Source organism: Eptesicus fuscus, chromosome 3, assembly GCF_027574615.1.
Source record: "Eptesicus fuscus isolate TK198812 chromosome 3, DD_ASM_mEF_20220401, whole genome shotgun sequence".
Lineage (NCBI taxonomy): Eukaryota > Metazoa > Chordata > Mammalia > Chiroptera > Vespertilionidae > Eptesicus > Eptesicus fuscus.
This window is the reverse complement of record NC_072475.1, coordinates 32,717,172-32,740,119: the sequence shown is the minus strand read 5'-3', so window position 1 is coordinate 32,740,119 and position 22,948 is coordinate 32,717,172. Positions and strand designations below refer to the sequence as shown.

The following is a 22,948-nucleotide window of genomic DNA, read 5'->3' as shown; positions in this document are numbered from 1 at the left end:
ACAATGAAACGAGGCCAGGTCTTCTTACATGCTGGTGAACACATGAAACTGAGCCCAGAAGGCTGAGAGAACAGAACAAAGACTAAGGTAGTGACTGTTCATTCTGTTTTTTTTGGGAAAAAATACGCAGTAAGTAAAAATAATCTTCTAATTCCAGTGAGAGCTCACTTGGGACTAACAAGAAAACAAATACCTTGAGGAACAAGTCCAAGAATTCAAAACTGACTTTCAAATGTTACTAAATTAAAGTCTATCCAAACCCAAATTTGAGACGTTTTCTCTTAGCTGAAGTAACATGTTAATTCTGAAATTCAGATAGGCTCCGCAGGGCATTTTCTTTCTTTCTTTTTTTTTTTTTAAACATGCACTGCATATCAGTTTTTGAAATCTTAAGCTCCGCAAACTAAGTCTAAGGGAAATGGAATTTTGCTTTCCAATTTAGGAAGGTGATGTAATGCTGAGAAACTCTATTTTGGCTAGACTGATGTGAAAAATCTGTTCAAATGCCAGGAGCCTGCAATATCCATCAATACACTGATAATACTGATTAAATAAATCAAATTAAGAACACTGTTACCCTGGCTGGTGTGGCTCAGCTGGTTGGGCGTCATCCAGTGCACCAATAAGTTGCCAGTTTGATTCCCAGTCCGGGCTCATATCTGGATTGTGGGCTCAATCCCCAGTGAGGGGTGTGCAGGAGGCAGCTGATCAATGTTTTGCTCTCACATCAATGTTTCTCTGTCTCTCCTTCTCTAAAAACCAATTTAAAAATCTTAAAAAAAGAATATTTTTTTATAAATTTTTATAAAAAATCTATTAAAATATCTACTGTCTAACTGCTTCCGATCATAGTCTTCCATAATGCACTCTACACACACATACACACACACACACAAATTTCTGACACCACCTGTATTAAAAGAAGAATGACTTTCAGAACAAAGCCTTCCACCTGGGGAAGATGACTTCTCAGCCACCATCAGCCATCCTGGTACTCAGGACGTCTGGAGTATAGAGATGGAGGCAGGGAGGACAGCCCCCCTTCTCCCATCAAGGGATGGGGTAGGAGAGGTCTAAGAAGCAAAACATGAGCTTTTTACACTCCCCCCTCACCATCCCCACACCCAATCTAACATCCGATCATCTAATTAAAGAAGAGAAAAATGGGACAGGAGAATCATCATCAGGTAACTTCTGAAAAAATAAAATAGGAGCATTAACATAAGAAATCTCTTGGGGGAAGGTGTGTTTACAGCACAGCTATTCAGAGGAGGCTTCCTGGAAGGGAAACCTGAGCTGGTGCTTCTCCTGACAGCCCCACGGATGCAGGGCCACCTTTCTGTCTGCAGGCACTTTGATTTGCTTTTGTCTCGTGCCCTGCCTTGAGGGGGCATGGGGACCTTAAATATCTCCCATTGCTTAAAGGAAAATGCCAGGTTTCCAGACATTCTACCTGTAACCTGGTCACAGCTCACTTTCCAGCTCACGTCTTCCCTCCCAAGCATCAGTGACATAATATATTGAGTGCTTACTTACCATGTGCCAAGTCCCATAAGAAATGCCTGAAATCTTATCGAAGGCACACAACACCCTATTAGATAGTTAAAGTTTGTATCCTGTTTTACAGAACAGAAAACGGAGGCACAGAGTTTAATGACTTGCCAGAGGTCACAGAGACAATAGTGAGAGACCCAGGACTGAAGTCAAGGCTGTCTGACTCCAGGGTGCTACTTCTGAACTCTACTCAGAACCTGTCTCCTAATAAAGCCCATCTTGTCTTGTTAGGATGAAATGACTTGTGATTCACTCTTTGACAGGCTAATGTAGTGCCTGACGTAGAGTAAAGACTCAATAAGTGTGATTCCCCCCCTCTCCCAATTTTCCCTAGCAAAAAGAGCATAAATGAGTATAACAAACAACTCTACCTTTCGTTGTTTGCCAGCTCAGTATGAGTCAGACATATAATGAGGTTGCCAAAAAAAGTAACGTTAGGCAACCTTACTAACTGTTCCATTTGGAAAACAAGTAAGGTGACAGTCTTGCTCTCCTCTGAGTGAGCTAGCCAGCCAGCCAGCCAGCTAGGCCCATTCCTGGAGTTCTGGGCACATTAAAGGGATCATCAAGAAACAGGACTCGCCCAATGAAGAGGATGGAGGAGGTTACAGAAAACCCACACCAGTCTAGACGAAAGTGAGTGAAGTGAGGATGGCGAAATAGAAGACAGCTGACGTTGTTAAGATAATGATGACTAGGTGTGCTGGGATCACCAAAGCACAGTCTACAGGAGTGGGGCTCCCACTTTTATAGTTTGTGAAAGTACTACAGGTGATTCTTATATAATTGACATTCAAGAACCAATGCTAGGGCAGAGGTTCTCAAATTTTAACATGCACCAAAATCTCCTGCAGGGCTATTTAAGCAGGGTGTCTGACCACACCTGATTCAGTAGGTCTAGAGTAGGGCCTGATAATTTTCATTTCAACAAGTTTCTAAGTGATGCTGGTATTGCTGGTTTAGGAACCACAGTTTAAGAATCACTGCTCTAGAGGAAGTACCAAGATCAATTGTGCAGATTTCAGATGGAGAGAGGCTTTAACAAAATAGTTATTCACAACTGGCATGGACTGCCTGGTGATTAGCAGTTGGAACCACTGCCCAGACTGGGAATGCTGGAGCCAGGACACTGGGAATGGGTGACACCATGTGATCTTGTCTCAATCAGCTGGCAAAGACTATGACTGTGGCATGCAAAGGAAAGCTACATCTCTGTTTCAAAAAAAGTTTTTTTCCCTCAAACCATAACAACTTCAATTTCAAACTCAGTTCTAAGCTTAAAAGTAAGGTCTTTAAAAATAGCACTGTAATTCCAAACAGCGTGTTAGTAAGCCAATGGGTATTTTTGCAAGAACCAATGGAGAAGCAATGGATCAATTAAAATACCCTTTTGCATCAGTAGGTTTGCTAGAGAGGTGCACGTTCCTGTTCCCGCAAGATGCAAGACGGAGAAAGAAAAAAATTCAGTATGAGAACAATCTGTAACTACTAAAAAAAAAAAAAAAAAATCAAACCAAAGAAACAAGTCCTTTACCAAAGCCCCATGGCCTGCTTACGATGCTTCATCCCACATTTTTATCTAGAACATCATGATCTGTTCATTTATATTTTAACAAATTTATGGGTCAGAAAAAGTGAGGCAAAAGTTGATTGGACCAAAATTACATCCTTTGTTCCTTGAAATACTCATTTTGTATTTCACTATAATTGTTGCAATTTTGCTTTTGAAACAAAAGAACAAGAGCATAACTGACTGGAGTCCTACTATAGAGTACCCATTTGTGTACTATATAAACTAGTATAAAGTTGTATAAAGATTATCTTGAATTTGAATATTAATTTTAGTATCTTAAGTATGAAATACTCAATTTATTTATTGATTGACCAATGAAGACTAAGGCTAAATCTTTTTCTTAGGGGTAGGGTAGGGGGGAAAAAAATCAAACAACTTGACTAAAGCCAAAGACCTGCCTTTCCTAAAGCTATTCAATGTCATGCAGTCTATCTAAAATGGTATCTTTCAAGCTATCCCTAAGGTTGAAAGGTGACATCCTCCCAATGTGACTTCCCAATTCAGCTCAATATGCCTTGCATATTAATACTGAATTAAATTATTTAGCTCCATCCAATAAATACTCTAAAAATAGAGTCTTGAGGTATTATCTAAATTAAGTTCATTCTCCCATAGTGCCTACACGACTGAACCATTTCATTTTCTCCATAACAGAATTATCCCGAGAAACTTTTTAACACGTGGAGGATTTTTTATAATTTCCACCATAATTGGCATTTCATCATGAGGCAATGATTCCCTGCGTCAGTTCCTTCATTTGAATTCCAGATGTCTTTCTAGAAGTCATTTGACTGTATGTTGACTAATAAAAGTCAACATTCCTCCAATATCATCCTTCTATAAACCTTAAAGTTTATAATCATGTATGCCACCTTTACAGCAGGTACAATGTCAAGGAAGAGGTGGAATTCCTAGGCTAGCACTTGCCCTAAGAGCCCTTTTATGATTTCTGGTCCGAATGCTCAGAGCCCTGGCCTGGGGATTTGTGTTCATTCCAGGGTAGACATGGCTGTGAAGCAGACTGATCACAGAACCTTCCAGTGAGTCCCTACACCAGTGTGGCTTCTTCATAGCCTGAGGGATCAAGGTCAAGCATCTGGTCTCTTAAAAACAGCTGGAGGATGACAGTGATGTGGTCATTCCCCCCAGAAATATACCTCAGGGTCAGCACCATCATCGGGGAAATTCCCTGAAGTCAAGGTCTGGGTTTAATCATTTCCTCAGCACCTGACTAGACTGCTCTGCACACAGCAGCACTTATATTTGATTAGCATGCAAGAGTGAAGACTGCTTTTCTGAGATTGACTTAAAAGGCTAAACTGAAGGAGTACCCTTGGCTGCCTCTTCACCTATGTAAGTCATATTCCCCTTTATTCTGTTCCTATTTCAAATCGCACTGTGAACCTTCCTGACCATTCTGAACCTGGGACTTGCTCTCTGAAATGTCAACAGGACGGTGTCACAGTGTTATCTGCAGCCTGTGATGTCACAATAACCTACCGTTTTCAGTTGCTGTTTAAGTGTCCTCCAACTCTGAGTGCTCTGCAGGAAAGAATATTGTTTATCACTGTTTCACAGACAGACTCACAGTGTAGAGTGCTGTGCTCAAAAGAGACTTCTTAAAAGAATAAGAGAGCCGAAACCGGTTTGGCTCAGTGGATAGAGCGTCGGTCTGCGGACTGAAAGGTCCCAGGTTCGAATCCGGTCAAGGGCATATACATTGGTTGCGGGCACATCCCCCGGTGGGGGGTGTGCAGGAGGCAGCTGGTCGATGTCTCTCTCTCATTGATGTTTCTAGCTCTCTATCCCTCTCCCTTCCTCTCTGTGAAAAATCAATAAAAATATATTTAAAACAATAATAATAAAAGAGTAGGGAAAACCCCCCACAAGCACCCTGTCATTGTTTTAAAAAGCAAAATAATATATTTATATGAATTAGTCACAAAAAAATTTGGTAAGAAGAGAAAAAAAGAGTAGAGATAATATGGTATTGCAGGATGGAACTTTTGTCACTTACAACCGATTAGCTGATTCTTTCTTCAGCTTTTAGAAATAGAAAAGGTAGTGTACCAGACTATTGAACTAGAAAACTGTCAAAAAAGGTAAGTGAAATGATAAGTCCTTTTCTAGCAGCAAGTTTATTTGCCTGCCATTCATTGCCCTTCCCCACCCCAAGAAGAATCAGTCTTATTTGATGGTGATCTTGATGATGACGAAAATTACAATGCATGTTTATTGTGTACTTGCTATATACTGCTGGGCTGTGTAGAAGTATCTACCTAATAAAAGAGTAATATGCTAATTGACCATACCTTCACGACGCCCACCAGCCAATTAGGAGTATGCAAATTAACCCAACAAAGATGGCGGGTTAATTTGCATACGCAGGCATCATCGTCACCATGGCGACGACACAGGCGTTCTGCACCACCCCAGCCGCTCTGGGCCTCTGGGCAGCGTGGGAAGGTGGAAAGGCGGCTCTGGGCCAGAGCGGAAAGGGGCCAGAGCGAAGGCGGTGCCAGCAGTCAGGGGAAGGATGGCCCATTCTTGCAAGAATCTTCGTGCATTGGGCCTCTAGTTCAATATTTATTTACTCCTTACAACATGCTTATGAGGTTAGCAATTTTGTTCTTCTCCTTCATAGAAGAAGAAACTGAGACCCAGGGAGGTTCTCCCTGAGAAACCATTTCTTTTGACAAAGGGATGCCCTGGTAGCACACATGTACAACCACAGATGGTCCCTGCAATCCTCTAACGCTAAACTTGCGTTGAGCGAGTTATGGCAACGTGGAGAGAGGGCTAAATGATTTGAAATTTTAAGAGGCCATGTTACGGAAGAAGGTGTGTGAGGAGAGGAAGGCAGATGGCTGGCTCCGGATTGGAAGACTGGGGGAAGGAAAGCATGCAGTTGTTCATTGGGTTTTACTTGTGTTGTGTGATATAATATCTTTCTCTGGCCCCTTGGGAAGTCCTGAGTAAAAGCCACATCACATATATATATTTTTAAAACTGTGTCTGCTTTTGGGGAGGAATCAAAGAGGAGCAGAGCCCTGCTTCAGAGGTGGGCAAGCACATGGTGAGGACAGAGGGTGTCCACAGATGGATATGAGTCACAGTAAAAATACAAAGAAAAGTGGCTATCAAGAGACCAAGAGGGAACAACTGATCTAAAGTGATGGGTGAAATTGGGTAAATTTGTAACCGACTCAAAGTATAAAGCAATACAAGTTTTAAAGCTATATATGCATTTAGTACTCATATATTTTAATTAAGAATCGCTAGCATTCACTCGTTTGGCCTTTAGAACCTGAAGGGTGTGGAGCCCCAGTACTGATGGGTCCATACAGTCCTATTTCTCCCTCCCTGCACTCACCGGTATGTTGTTTCTGGAAGAAGATCTTTCAGAATGTGGGTGGTGGTATTGCCCACAGTGATGCTAGTGTCTCCCAGATCAATATTGTAAGCAAGGATTTCAGATCCATTATTGCACGGCTCTTCCCAGTTCAGTACAAGGCACACAGAAGGTGAATCGGGGTAGGCATTGGGGGGCTCCTCCTCCAGGACACAGAGAGTGGAGACAGGGTCAGGGGCAGATGCTGGTGTCTGGCAAAGGACAAGCTCGCTGTACGGCCCTGCTCCAGCTTGATTGACGGCCTAAAAGACAACAGCAAGAAAAGCCCATATTACACCATTGTACACTTGAAGGCCTCCATGTTAGGTGCTGCTAAATAAATAATATACGATTTACTTCCAGAAATGTAGGTAGAAATAAATCCTAGAAAATGTTCACTTTCCAAAAAAAGCCAATCAAATCTTTTCTATTAAGCAAAGGTATAACTGCCATCGTCACCTTTCAAGAAAAATTTTAAAATAATCCTTTCTATTTGTATGGCCCACTGCAGGTTATATACTGTCTTATACAACCTTCGCAATAACCATCTGAGGTACACAGCGCATTGCAAGTATTCTTATTTGCCTTTCATAGATTTAAGGCAAAGCTGGGACTGGAATTCAGTCATCTGACTTTCAACCCCAGTGCTGTCCTGGAAGAGCAACAGGAATTTTAGAAAAGGTCTCTTATGTTTTCCCATGTGAATGATAAACTCATATCTGAAGTCAATTCTCAGCCCTTTCTGACTTTACCTGAGAGCAATAGCTGACCCCTTCCTCACTCACCGCTCTTTCAAATACTTACTCACTTGGTCTCCAGAACCCATACTCGTTTTTTGCTTACCTACTGCTGCTTCTCAGCCACCTATGCGGTTGCTCCGCATCATCCAGATTTCTTAACACGGGAGGGCACCAGGGTTCAAGCTTTGGACACCTCTTCTTTTCTATCTCTGCTCAAACTCTTGGAGAGCTATTGTGTCAGGGGAGGGGATAATCGGCACTGATATCCTACTTCCAAAATTACTTGGGTAGTTTGGACCTCTGCCTTAAATGCCAGCCTAATGTATCCAACTACCTTTCAGGTGTCTCCACTCCAATGTCAAGTAAGCATCTCAGCCTCAAAGCTCCTCATCTCCGCCCACCACAGCTCCCGCAGCTGTCCCCACCCTTCAGCTGTTCAATCATATCCCAAGTCACCCCTGGACACCTTTCTTCCTCTCAGACCCCTACCCAATGTATCTTTTAAAATGCAGTGTGGGGAAGTCAATGCTAAGTGACAACATATACCCTAAAAGGAGAAAAGGAAATAGAAGAGCGTTTTAAAGGGAGACAAAAACTCGAAAAGCATAGTGGAGCTCTTTCCTATGGTGACAGAGAGTTCTTCATTTATATCCTGCCTGGCTCCTAAAACAGTGGTGTGGCCTTACCTAACCTTCTCCCAATGACTCAGCATCACTATTATAAAGATCAGATAATGTGCTGTGACCTTGACTCATTGACAGAGGGTGAATTATGCCCCAGTTGCTCCACACGAGAAGGAAAGTTTGTTCTGAAATGTTTCTGATAAAAATAGGATTCAGAATTTAACAGAAAAGCCTCAATTGATATGGAAAATTAACGTGTGAAGGGGATGTTTTCTCCAAAGAGACCAGAGACACTGATGTTGATGGGTCTGCAATAAGCAACTTGATCTATGACTTAAATTGGGTGGAAACCTAAATCTGGCATCTTTGCTTCTTTATCCAGTTAAATCTAAATGTGCGTGAAGACAGAATTTTTCAAGGTCAAGAACCACATCTGACTCATCTTTGTATCTCTCCTCTTGATCATCCTGACCATCCTTTGATTTTGGCACAAGTAGTGCTCAAGAAATGTTACTGAACAAATGGATAAAAAAAACCCTTGTTTTCTCAGGACAATACAAACAGAAAAAAAAAATCATTTCTCCAAGTCAATAAAGTAAAAGTAAACCCATGACTACTGCTACTCCTAGGGGTTAGGCTAGGAGCCAATTGTTCTTGATTATTCTATGTGGACCCCCAAGTGGAAGCGTACAGATAACCAGCCTTGTTCCTGGCCACTGAGTAGGGAGAGGTGCGCCCTGTATGTAATGAAGGCTAGTCCAAACTACTCTAATGCTTGTTTTCGGCTCCATTTAACAGCTGACATATAAAATTACCATCTTTTGCCATTTCTTAGTGCTTTCCCACTGAAATGTGCATCTCAGAGAAATTCAGACAGAAGGAATCTTTCGTAAGGAGCTGTGACACCTCTGTCTTGGACTCGCTCATTTATTCAGGGAGTCGATAAACAAGCAAGATGCAAGGGTGGTGAGAAGCAGAGAAGAATCTGGTTTTGTTCTTACATTTCAGGACCTCCTCGAGTACCGGAAATTAATTGTAACATTCATTTTTATTTAAAAGGACTCTTTTCCCACACTATCCCTCCTGGTAGCCTCCCTCACAAGCGTCTGAGTAAGTTTCCCAAAGAGCCTTCCATGGAACACCAGTGTCTATAGGTAAGTCTGAGCAGCGTCGACCCACCTGTAGTCTACAGCAGTACTGTGCGGCAGGCAGCAGGTCCCTTATTGCAAAGCCGGGGTCTGTCCCATGATAAATGAGCTCCAAGGATTCTTCATCCTCTCCCCATTCCAACCTGTACTCTGAGATGTCAGCACCAGAGCTTTCAGGACTCTGGAAAGCAGGACATTCAGGGAATTTAATTTCATTGAGAAAAAATATCTATATTATGTTCAATCAACCAAACTGACAGGGAGACATACCCCAGGATATTTCAAATACATACATAAGAAAGGCACGAAAGAGATATTCAATCCCCCTCAATTGTGACCAGTGGTAAAATTTCCACAACTCTGAATGATATAAGCAAGGGCCCAGGAAGACTAATGTGTAAAAGTCACCTATCGTGAATTTGGGCTTTGAAAAGTTTCCTCCTAACGTGCATTCGGGGCAGATAAAGTCAAAGAAACAGAAAATAATGCAGAGCATGTGCCTGACTTACCTCCCAGCTCACGAGGACACACCCATCAGGTGTAAAGGAGACACACGGTGCTCTGCACTGTCCGGGGGGCCCTGCGGCCGTGGTCATCTCTGAGACGTCAGAATAGGGGCCGTACTGAAAGAGAAGCACACCCACATGCTTGCATGTATGTGCGTGCACACACATGTATGTGTTCATGCCTATGTGTGCATAGACAAGTTTATAACCAAATAAGGGTTATGCTAAAACTTTGGTCAATACATCTGATTAAAAAAATTTCCTAAGGAGGTTTTTCACTTTCAACTGAATGTGTGTATACGTTTTTCCCTACATATATTCACTGAGTGGTAGATGTCTATTACATACGTATATTCTTTTTATTCACGGGGATTAGGAAGTTGGTAACCAAACATTTTCCCCTCCCCTCTTCTTGTGACATCAGAAATAGAAACATGGGAAAGAAGTTCTCTGAAGCGGACCTCAGCAGATGACTGAAGTCAAATACACGGTTAACTTCCAACAGGAGTAAACCATGGCTGAAGGCAGTTTTCATACCTCACATTAATTACACGCGAGAGCAAGTAAAACTCAAATCAGTACAGTTGCACATTTATCTTTGCTATGGCAGCGATCCCCCAAAAAGTTGATGGGAAAAAGGGCAGAAACAAAAGTACAATAAGGTTTAGGCAGCAGCTGTGATTCTCACATCCCCCCCCCCCCTTTTTACTCATACAAGTTTGGGTGCACAGGCTCTTGTATCCTCTCATCAATACATTTTTATTGTTCAGTTTCATGTGTTTTTTAAATTTAAATAGCTGTGCTGTGTCTGCAATGCTTTCCTAATGGGGAATTAGAAGAACTCCAGCTCCTGTGAAAAGTCTGAGATCCAACTTCAGACCAAATGCTTCAGTCGGTGTGGCGAACATGAAATGGCTAAAACACACTTCGCTTCTAACCGGTTTGAACAGCACTACCGAGAGCTAGAAAAACTCACCGTTGACATTGTGTCGCTGTTAGTTGGGCTTTCTTACTTTAAAAATTTTTCATCAATTAATGACATGTATTAATTGGCATGGACTCATCTGTACAAATCACCAGCACTTTTGGGGGATGTTACTGGCCGTCTGCTCTACGGATATCCTCCTGCCCTCTATGTTTCTGCCCATTTTTGACACACCAAAAAGCCCTCCTGTCTCTGGGTCACCTCTTCAAAATCCATACCACTCTGTAATATTTTTTAAAAAGGAAAAAACACCTCTGTGGATATAATGTAGGCATATACTTTCAATCTGACAGCCCACCCGACAACTCCAAAGGGAGCAAAAGAAGGCACTTGATGCCCTAACTGGTTTGGCTCAGTGGACAGAGCGTTGGCCTGTGGACTGAAGGGTCCCAGGTTGGATTCTGGTCAAGGGCATGTACCTTGCTTGCGGGCACATTCCCAGTAGAGGGTGTGCAGGAGGCAGCTGATTGATGTTTCTCTCTCATCGATGTTTCTAACTCTCTCTCCCTCCCTCTCCCTTCCTCTCTGTAAAAATCAATAAAATATATTAAAAAAAAAAAAAGAAGGCACTTGAACAAAACAGCCCTGTGCTGGCTTCCCTAGCCTCTCCCCAACTTCAGTGTAAAACTGACGTGAGACCTTGCTGGGTGATCTAGACAACATGGGAAAGGAATCTTATATAGCACTTCTAATTTCTCATAACTGATTACTAGAATCAATGAGCAAATAGGAAATTATTTTTACAACTAACAAATGCATCTAAAGGATGATGTTCCTATTAATCTTAAACTCTACCTTAACAGAATGATATGAGGATATAGAAGCAACATTTCCAATGCTGGGAGTATGAAATCACAATATATCAAATCAGAAGAAACATTTTATATGTGCTTCTTTAACGGTGGTCAAGGTGGGCTAGATGCTGCCGAGGAATTTCAGGAGGGTAGAAACCGAAGTATTAGAACCTTCTACTCACCCCTCCATCGTTCAGAGCCCTCACTCTGAAACGATACATGGTCCCGGGAAGCAGGTTGCCCACGGTGCACTCGAGCTCTGGCCCGTGGTACACCTCCGATGCCACGTCCTCAGGCTCCGTCATCTCCACACTGTACTCGGAGACCTCACAGCCACTTTCAGAGGGAGGAACATCTAGGAGTGAAGGATGGTTCACATCATATCATTTCTGTGCTTCCAGTTGACAAAGATCACATCTGATTTTCCACAAGGTTTGCAAAACAGCATGTAGGTGCCCCCTGGCCCCCCAGTATCTTTCTTACCAAAAAAAAAACCAAAAAAACCCCAAAAAAACCCCAAAACCCTCCTTCCCAAAGAAAAGAGAAACAAAAAGAATAAGTTTCTGAATGATGTTATCAATACTTTCCAAAGCAAGTACATTTAAGTATACTTAATTACCTTAATACAATAATTTAAAAACAGAACCATTAGGCAAATTTCTTTACATTCTAAGAAGGGAAGAAACAGAGAAGAAAATCTTCTATTTTAACTTCAAACCAAAGGTCACATTAAATCAAGATAGCTGACCCAAAGTTGGCATGCTATTTCATTATATTTTAGACATAAGTGGTGGGAAAAAGTAGTCTGATAAGGCTCTGAGGTTAATACTGGCAATTTTATGTGCTATAAACTGCTGATACAGAAAGGCTAATATGGCTCGAATCCATACAGGACCCACACAGGACAAAGCAGCAAAGATGAGGAGAAATTAGCTGTTACCTCATTCTCTAAATTGAACACAACTTTTCTTTTATGAATGAAGTTGAGAAATTCCTGAAAAAGTCTGGCTGTCCTGAAATGTTTTCTAGAAAAGTACCCTCTGAAGGTAGAGGATGGACAGCGTGTGTGGCGCCATCAGGATCAGGAGGACAAGCAACAGTGAGCGGGAGAACACAAACCCAAGCCAACATCCATCAAAAAGAAATATAGACATTTCAACAGAAAAAACATAGGCAGCTTTCAGAAGAAAGACTTCCAACTTAATGACAAAGCATCTCCATCTGTCCCAACTGTCCATGCCACCGTGAAGAACCGTTCACTCACCCCACTCTAAGTGGACTTCTTTGTGCTTTGGTCTACCCAGAACCCTCGGTGGTCGGCACTGACCTGGTGCGATGCTTAGTGTGCGAACAGGGAGGCTTTCAGAACACTGCAGAGAAACACCAGAGAGAACACTCTTAGTTACTGTGAATTCATTACACCTCCACATTCCAGGCAAATTCCACCCCATACCCGTACATGCTACCAAAGGAGGTTACACATCGCATGTGTACACATGCTTTTCTATGCAATGAGATCGTGTGTGTGTGTGTGTGTGTGTGTGTGTGTGTGTGTGTGTGTTTAGAGTGTGGACATATACTGCATATGGCACTGGTAAAAAATGATTATTTCTAGCCCTAGCCAGTTTGGCTCAGTGGATAGAGCATTAGCCTGCAGACTGAAAGGTCCTGGGTTCGATCCCGCTCAAGGGCACATGCCTGGATTTCAGGCTCAATCCCCAGTAGGGGGCGTGCAGGAGGCAGCCAATCAATTATTCTCTCCCATCACTGATGTTTCTATCACTTTCTCCCTCTCCCTTCCTCTCTGAAATCAGTAAAAAAATATTTTAAAAAAATGAGTATTTCTGAAGTCAGATTTGCAGAAAGGAGTGTTTTATATCCTGAACACACAGCTATTTTCCTTTAAACCAAAATTAGAGACCCTTCACGAGGACAGAAGAGGACACAAAACAACAGGTGGATGAAAATTTTAAATGATACCATAAATGGCCATCCATCCACATCCAGAGCAGAAAAGCAAATAGACTCATTATTAATCAGCTGAGTGTGACATTAGCCAGCAGGTCCTATTAATGCTAGAATAAGTAGGCCATCTTTCTACAGGAACTGGTTGCGAAGGCTGGTGGTGTGGAAGCTGAACCCCTTTCCGAGACAGGAGAGAACAAGGCAGAACTGTCGCTCGACCAAACTCCTTCCTGAGAAGCGGTGCAGAGAGGTACCTCTGCCTTGTGAGCCGCGTGCAGCGTGCTTCCCACCCCAACACACACAGGAGGTGCCTATGTGGCTATGTGTGGACCTACCCCACCCTGGGAGACACTTCAGAGAGCTCTTCATAAGCATGGTCTAACTGGACTCCTTTTCCCAAGGGGTCTGCCTATCTGGGCAGTGTAAACATTACACTACTGCTCTTTGGGGAGAGAAAAATAACACAAGACAACACTGGAGATGGATTGATGGGCAAAATTAAGCACCCAAATGACAGGTGTTCTCTTGAAAAGTCAACCCAGCACAGGACTACAAGCCACCATCTCTCAATGTCTCTCTCTCTCTCAATATTAATGGTTTTAAACTATAATATTAAGTATTTCAACAATGAAAATGTCATTACCATCTTGTCCCTCACTTTCTGAATGTGAGTTAAAGCCATTCAGACAACAATTATCTCACTTCCAGAGCATTTCTTGTGTATCTATTAGGTTATTTTGAGCCTCTGAGAACACTGTGGTTGAAACCAAGGCTCTCAACACATGAACTGGCTGGTGTGAAGTCATATAAATAGAAAACAAGAAACCAGCTGCTGCCTACAGATGTGTAAGTTGGGCGGTGCACAACTGCAGGAGGTGCCCTTCAGCTTAGTTATCACAAGTGTACATGGTTTTTACTGGAACTCTCCAGCAGATGGCAGTAAAGTTCCTTCAAGAAGGTGTGACTAATTTTCACAAAATTGCCAGGGAACTGTGCAGGACATCTCTCTTTTTGATTCTAAATTCTATCTTTTTCTATCATCGCAATAACGGAGGTTTCCCTTATTTAGCTAAAACAAATTCTAGACAACACTCAGTTTTCAACTGCCACATGCAATCACACTTGTAAGAAATAACTGACAAATGTACCTGAAAATATCACAATTCAGTTGAGAATTATCTAGGCCTATCTTTTATTCTTTTCTTTATAAAATTGAATTTATTGGGGTGACAGTTAATAAACTTACATAGGTTTCAGGTGTACAATTCTATAACACATCATTTGTATATTATAGTGTATGTTCACCACCCCAAGTCAAGTCTCCTTCCACCACCTTTTATCTACCTTTTACCCTCTTCTACCTCTCCCATCCCTCTTTCCCTTTGGTAATCACCATACTGTTGTCTGTGTCCATGAGTTTTTGTTTGTTTTTTGCTTAATCCCTTCACCTTTTCCACCCAGCCCTGCAACCCCCCTCCCTTCTGACAGTTGTCAGTCTGTTGCCTATATCAATGAGTCTGTTTCTATTTTATTTGTTAATTTATTTTGTTCATTAGATTCCATATGTAAGTGAAGTCATATCACACTTGTCTTTCTCAGACTGGCTTATTTCACTTAGCGTAATGTTCCCCAGGTCTCTTCATGCTGTTGCAAAGACTCCCTTTTTATGACCGAGTAGTATTCCATTGTATAAATGTACCATAGCTTTCTTAACCACTCATCTACTGATGGGCACTTGGCTGCTTCCCAATCTTGGCTATTGTAAACAACACTGCAATGAACATAGGGGTGCATATATTCTTTCAAATCAATGTTTTGGGTTTCTTTGAATACATTCCCAGAAGCGCAATCAGTGGGTCAAAAGGCAGTTCCATTTTTAATTTCTGAGGTAACTCCATACTGCTTTCCACAGCGGCTGCACAGTCTGCATTCTCACCCGTGGCACACTAGTGTTCCCTTTTCTCCTAATCCTCGCCAGCACTTGTTGTTGTATTGATGACAGTCATTCTGACAGGTGTGAGGTGATATCTCACTGTGGTTTTAATTTGCATCTCTCTGAGGATTCATGACATTGATGGGCCTATCTTTTATGTCCTCTAAAACACAATTCAAAAAACCCTAGTTTTGCATTTCCTCCTGGGATGCCATAGCAGACGACACTACCAAGATACCTTTTTCAATAGCAATTTTATTCTGATGTTATTGACAGGTTGTCTGAGGCTGACCAAAGATGTTGACTTAAATGTATACCATAACAAAACCAACCTGGCTGTGTCCACCGGTGCTGATGCAGCATGCTCGGAGTTTGTACAAAGTGCCTGGTTTCAAGTGGCTGAACGTGTATTCTGTAGCCGATCCACTGTATGCCACTTCCCACTGACCTGCTGTAAAACAAGACTCGTGTGTGAGTTTATGTCTTTGGTAAAAAGGTAAGTAGTAATAAGCACTAAGTGGAAAAAAACAAAACACTTTAAGTGGTTTCCATAAACACAAGTGTCTCCTATTCTCTTTTTTATGAGCTAAAGGGCTCTCTTTCCATTTCCTTTACAAAGTTAAATATTAAAGTATCATGGAGTCATTTTTAATACTTAGTACTGCTGGCTAGACTACTTAATATCACATTATTACATTTTCTGACTGAGCGGTTAGACGCTGGAAACCACACAACATCTGAGGTTGGCTCGGGGGTAGTGGTGAAGGAGCAGAACAGTGGCAGGGAAGCTGTGAGATGGTGCTGGTGAGACCTTGGGGCCGCTGGGCAGGGGAAGGCTGCTCAGCCTTGAGGTTCTGGTTGGTCTGTGAGGCCTCCTGCTCTTATCTGCCTGGAAGTTGCAGGAGGGAAATCCTCCCAATGCACACTGAGTCCTCTGGGTAAAGGCCTGCTGTCTTCATGGAGCTCCACTTAAAAGACAAAAATGCCTGAGAGTGCAACAAACTAAAGAGGAAACACTCAGTATGTGATGCAGTTCCCTGACCACTTCTTGGGATTAAAGAGCGAGCAGGGCCATGGGAGGAGTCTGGGTGCTTCCACCGACTGCTGGCCTCCCCACGTTGGGCTGCTGGGATGGTTTTTCCTTCTGTTTTGCTCTCACTAATGCTGCATTTCCAGTTGACTGTTTTACTCCATGAAGTTGTTGGGAAAATGTTTTACCCTGTTCTATAATATTTTACTAAAGTAACTTCCACAAATTCCCACAGTTGCTTATCCAGTTAGATTTACAATTAAGTTACATGCACTTGGGCCCCAGGAGAAGGGAGATTAAATTAATTACCCTGACATTGCTGATTATAAAACCTGTACTAACAAGGACCACTACAAAGATTCGTTAATCACCACTGTATGCACCAGCAAAGTTGAGGGCTTTAAGGAGAGACTGGCATCTACTTTTGATTTGTCATCAGTGGTCAAGAGAGCCAAGAAAATTCAAAATGTACTTAGGTTTTCACCATGAGCCACTGCATACACACAGGGGCCTCATCTCCTGGAGGGTTTCTAATGTAAAGCACGTGAGTTTATGTTAATAACAGCTGTGCCCATCTCAAAGCATTCTCAGTTTTTTTTTTAGCTTAAAATAGGACCTGGTTCATGTGAAAACCGAAGTACTCCAGGTGGTTATTGTGGTACAGAATAAAGGGCAAGCCACACACCTGGATGTTTTTGTTTGTAAAAGTTATTAACTTTTTTTGCCATATGTATGGATCGTTTTTTATTAAGATAATGATGAGTACAAGGATTATTAGAATGGTGAGAGAAATCATTTTTAATTCTGATGACTACGCTTTTTTTCTATTAAAGCCTAATGAAATTTATTAGAAAGAGCTAAGAATTTTTAAAAATTACAAAAAAGTTACATTATTTAAGGAATTCAATATCCAACATTGTCCCACTTTAATCCACATATTATGACAAGTAATGTATAAATAATCTGACTCAGAAATCACAACAAAGATGGAAAGGACATTTTCTACACTTGCTACAAAAGTGTAACACTTGCCACCAGCCCACAGCAATACTCTATCTTGTCTGTCATCATTGTACATGGGAATTTGCAGATTGCCACACTCGTCGGCTATCTCCATTTTACCCTTCCTGCTGATTGCTTCTGACTCTCTGCTTATAAGAATTTCCAGAGAAAGTGTCCCCCGAGAAGGGAAGAAAAACTAAATTGAAGTAGTCTCTTAGTTAGGACCTCTGGCTTAAAGAAATAACATAGAGAATTTTAAAGCATGATAAAAATGCTGTTTTTGAAGGAGAAAAACTATCAATTTGTGATTAAGGTTTCTTTATATTAATAGCTCTATCATTAGAATTAATGCCAGCCCACTATTACTGTATATAAATGTTTATCATATTAGCAAATAGGGTTGCTATTGGATTTGAATGAAACCATTTCCCAAAACTTGACCTTCAGAATTGCCATCAGTAATCTCCAGCAAGTACTTGAGTATTTCTGAACCACCATTGTCCTTTGGAGGATCTGGAAAGTAAGCAAACGAACATGTAAAATCATGTATTACACTACCTCAATTCTGCATTTAATCAAGGGGCACAGTTAATATTATTTCCCGCAACTCCTGTCATAAAAAACAAAAGAACATAAACACCAAAGAACCTTAAATACTATTAGATTATTCAAAGTTCTTTAGAGCTAGAAATGGCAATGAGTGTTCATTTAGTAAAACATGAGCAAAATTCAAAATACGAACTGATTTTTCTAAAAGTTATGTTAACACATTTACTTCAAGAATTCTGAAACTTGCTTTTTAATATCTAGTGATTTCTATATAAGATGAAATATTTATATATATTTTTAATTTCACTGATATTATCACTGACCAGATTCTTCTGAGAGTTGGAGGATGAAGGAAAGAGAAGTGCAAAATTCATTGACAAAATAAATAAAATGTCAGGATATAATAAATCTATCTGTTCCACCACAGTTTGCTACTGAGCAAACTTTATATCCCAACTGAAACTGATGTGAAACCACAGTTGTGGATCAATGAGAACGTGCACTAAAGAGGTGGTTTGAGGAGGAGGCCCTGGCTTACTCCCAGAGCCCGGTGGCACTGCGGGTATTTAGTCCACTCCCAACTGCCTGCAAGAATTTTCTTTTCTGAGCAGAAACATTTCTTGCATTGTAATTTTGCAAGACTATGCAGAACTCACCTCTACTATCTGTATTTTAGATGTACCCGCAGATTACTGACATATAGATTTAGGAACTTTACTTCCCTCTCTTCACCTGCTATTTCCATTAATGAATACAGACTCCAGTAATAGATATTTAAGACAATAATTATAAAGTTAAACAGTATAGCATATGGCTAATAAAAGTAAATATTTGGTGTGAACAGAACTTTCTAGGATTTTCTGAGAAAAAAGCTTTACAGTCTGGCAAAAAGCACATCTAGATATTTATAGTTTCTCTTAATGATATCCATCTTCCAGGGAAATACATACCCTAATAATTCTGTCTCAAAATTATTAGGTAACTTGAAACAGTTATATGTCTCAGTGGTTGGTCTCCAATAATGATTTAATAAGGTTTTAAATTCCCTTTACATTACTTGGCTGACAGGTAAAATCTTAAATTTCTACTGTGTTTTTCTTTTTTTTGCCTTTTAGGTAGCTAATATTGTTATATGACATTAATGATATTTATATATATCATAAATGTTTTACATATAATTGCAAATGTTTATCAACATTCTAATGGCACTCATTTCACTGACATAATAGAAACAGAGGTGAGTCACAATCTCCTTCTACCTCATGTCCCCAAACACTATATAGTGAACTTCAATATGAAAAATTCCTGAAGTTTAAGGCCTCTGATTCATACAAATGACAAACACACACACACAAAAAAACCCCTTAAGTTTTGCTAATTCATTTTAACTTGAACATTTTGTATGTCAAAATTTACTCATGATGACATACCTAAATTTTGAAATTTATCTTCAATATTAACTTCATAAATCAATTTTTTACATTAACTATGACTTTCTTAAGGGCAAGCTATTGAAGAATGAAATACATATTCAGAGATTACTACATTCAAATCAATAATACTTTAAAGATATAGAAGGAAAACCATGTAACACAGGAAAATCAGAAAGTGAGATGCTGTTAAATTGTCCATTTACCAATTTGTGGAATTCTCTGGATATTTCTCATATGCTCATTCCAAATGTGTAAAACTCCTGCAAGTAATCCTGCCCTTTTACTTTTTATTTTGGTTTGCCACTAATACAATTGATACGTTTAAAAAACTCTGTCCAAAAAGAAGCAATAGCAGCAAAACATACCCCACTTGACACTGAAGCCATGTGACGTCACTGGTCCTTTAATGAGGGGTCGCGTAGGCGGCCCAGGCCTGTCGGGACTTGTCGTACACACCAAAACTTCACTCGGACAGCTCTTCCCTTCCATGTTAGAAGCAGTTAGCTGTACCACAACCGAGATAACATTAACATGCTTTAGACATCAGCCATTAAAGCAATGGTGATTTTTAACATGACAAGATCAAGGCATCCATAATCCGCCCCCCCCCCCCCCCCTCTCTCTCACACACACACACACACACACACACACACACACACACGCACGCACATTTTCTCTCTCAATCTCAAACTACTGATTTGTGTTTCTCTGTGGAGTACTTATTTTCTGTATAGTTGGCTATTAACAATTTAAAATAAAATAAGGTGGTTTTCAGCTAAGGACATTTTTACCCTTTCAAGAAGACACAAAACAAAGCCAGTAGTATATCACCACCTTACTCGCATTGTTTTGTGGAAGGAAAACATGGAGGGGCAGCAAGCAGACAAAAATAACCTCACTTGTTTAAGAGTAGGGCAATGCCACCTTGTGGAGAAATGCTAGCAGTGCAGCCATGTTCTCTCAGCCAGCATCAACTATCAAAAGCAAGGGTTCCTTAAAATATCAAAAACTATCCTTTTCCTCAAATTGAGTCACAACCTTCACTTGATACTCTGACAGCTGCTTACTGAGTGACTACTACATGCCAGGTAACACCATTTGACGCCCAATTAGAGAAGGGGCGAGGGAACCTCCTCTCTCCAAAATGCACTGTCCTAACAGAAAACAGGCTGCGCTCAGGGTCAACAAGCAGCGCTGCAGCATCCGGTTTCCTCTCTCAACGATGGCAAAGCAGCGTTTGTGGCTACGACACCAAGTCCTACAGTGACATTAATGCTGGCTGTTAACCAATGCAAAAGCCTAAGGGAGGAGGGAGTGGGTAAAGAAAAATAGAAACGGCTGAGGAAAAATAATGGGCAGAAGAGCGAAGGGAAGTGGAGAATAAAAGAGAAATCCGATGAAAAGGAGAGACAGCAAAGAGAAGGGTGTGCCGTGCAGGTGAGAGACAGGTGCGCTGAGTGTGGGTCTTCCTGGGCGAGGCCATCTGGCCATGCTGTGATACAACTTATTACAGCACATTACTGTTTCCCTCTCAAAAGTAGATTTAAAAATGAAAGTATGGTGTGCATTTTATAAGTGTTATTTCAAAAATGTATATGCTTCGAACGTAAAACATTTTTTTTAACCTATGAGTCAATTTGAAACATAAAAGGGTAAAACATAAAACAGCTTCTTTTTAAAGCAGTTCAGGTACCAAAATGACTGACTCACCCTGAATTTATACTGTGTGCTTCTTTTGAGATTTTTCACAGTACAGGTTAAATCCTCTCCAGTGTATTTTGGGTGGAAAAGGTTATCCTGAAAAGGCAAAGCCAGAAAAAAACATCAGTACCATAAAACCTGGGCACTAAATACCTGTGTATGTAGGGTTTTTATATCGCCTCTCTCCGCATCACTGGCAGGCCAGAGGTTGGGCAGCTACTTGCAAACAAGGGTTAGGAGCCCTCGGTGCTGTGGCTAGCATTCCAGCTTTAGGTAAAATGTAACACTATCCCACTGTACTTCCTCCTGGGTCTGTTCCACTTTATCGTGAGGCTAATACTAACTTAAATGAGAACAATGCTCTCTGAGAGAGTGTAAATTTGTTTTGGAGTAGTGTCACCAAATGCTTTCCTTCAGAGCAAATTTTCCTGGTTACTCAATAAGCATTTTAACCAAAAATCGTAACCACCAAATGGTACTTGTTACAAAGCAGCAGGTACTTAAAAAAGTTATTTCACAATGTTGTCATGGAAAATGCCTCTTGTGTTGAGGTCTGCACTGTGGAGCTGCAATGTGCTATGTGAGCCGTGCCTGAGATTTCTGACCACACAGTGTCCTCTCCTGGCCAAGGGCGAAAGGACAGCTTGGATGGGGAAGGCGTGATCCTTTAAGAGGATTAATTCCACAGTATTCTCATCCATCCATCTGTCCGTCCTTCCTTCCTTCCTTCCATCCATCCATCTATCCATCCATCCATCCATCCATCCATCCATCCATCCATCCATCCATCCATCCATCCATCCACCCATATCACTGAGCACGTCTATGCATCAGGCTCTCTTTTCTATGCTCTATGGGGTCAACACTGCCCAAGAACAGACAAAGCCTTGCCCATAGAAGCTTACATGCCAGTTGGAGAAAGAAAGAAACACACAAACAAAACTATATATAAACACGAAGCTTGCCATATAGTGTTAAGTGTTATGACAGAAACATTAAGCTGGGTAAAAGGATAGAATGGTGGACCTAGCAAGGTGCTTTCCATAGCAGTGCAGGTTCAATAAGCCACAATGTGGCTCTTTTTTAAAAAAATACATTTTTACTAATTTCAGAGAGGAAGGGAGAGAGAGAGTGATAGAAACACCAATGATGAGAATCATTGACTAGCTGCCTCCTACATGCCCCACACTGGAGATTGAGCCCGAAACCCAGGCATGTGCCCTGACTGGAAATTGAACCGTCAATGCTCAACCACTGAGGCGACCCAGCTGGGCCACAATGTGGCTCTTTAAATTTAAATTAAATACAAGTAAAAATTCAGTTCCTTGGGCCCACAGCCAAATTTCAAATGCTCAATAGTGGGATTAGGCACTACCGTATTGGACAGCACAAACTATAGGACATTTTTATCATCATGGAAAGTTGGATTAGACATCACTGTTCCAGGAAGGGGCTCCTGAAAGAGGTGACGTGTGAGAAGAGACTTCATGGAAACGAGGAAGTGAGTCAGAGCTACCTGGAAGGGCACACTAGCTGCCAGGCTTAGGAAGTGCAAAGGCCCTGAGGCCAGGGCACGCCTGGTGTGCTCTCTGAGAGGACAGTGGCAGGAACAAAGGCTCCATAGTGTGGGACGTGTGGGCACTGTAAGTGCTTAGGCTTTTACTCTGAAGACACAGGACAGCACCAAGGTGGGAAGGGCTCTGAGCACAGCACGGACATCACCTCATTTTATCTAAGAGGATCACTCTGCTTCCTGGGGAGGACAGGGGCTGGTATAGTAAGGGAAGGAAGGTAAAATACTACAGAAGCCATCACAATAACCCAGGGGTGAGATGATGGTGGCTTGTAAAAGAGTAATAATAGCTGGGCAGAGGTTGAGAAATAGTGAGGTTTAAGAATAATCACTGAAGGAGGCTTTAGAAGGATGTTCACTTTTAATATACGGAGTCAAGGATGCTTGCAAGGGTTTTGAGTTCCCCGAGTGAAAGGGGAGATGCCATTCCCGGAGATGGGAAGGGACA

At 41.4% G+C, this 22,948-nt stretch overlaps 1 protein-coding gene across 1 annotated transcript in view; it reads right to left on the bottom strand.

Moving 5' to 3' along the window:
• Positions 1-22,948, bottom strand: part of FNDC3B (fibronectin type III domain containing 3B) — a 331,142-nt gene that overhangs the window by 36,989 nt on the left and 271,205 nt on the right. Inside the window, exons 14-22 of the mRNA XM_054713730.1 lie at positions 20,937-21,023; positions 19,592-19,730; positions 17,686-17,757; positions 15,545-15,663; positions 12,579-12,684; positions 11,497-11,669; positions 9,539-9,652; positions 9,061-9,210; positions 6,501-6,781 (exon numbers count right to left, since the gene is read on the bottom strand). Of these exons, the coding sequence (XP_054569705.1) occupies positions 6,501-6,781; positions 9,061-9,210; positions 9,539-9,652; positions 11,497-11,669; positions 12,579-12,684; positions 15,545-15,663; positions 17,686-17,757; positions 19,592-19,730; positions 20,937-21,023 (1,241 nt within the window). The remainder of the gene's footprint in view (positions 1-6,500; positions 6,782-9,060; positions 9,211-9,538; positions 9,653-11,496; positions 11,670-12,578; positions 12,685-15,544; positions 15,664-17,685; positions 17,758-19,591; positions 19,731-20,936; positions 21,024-22,948) is intronic.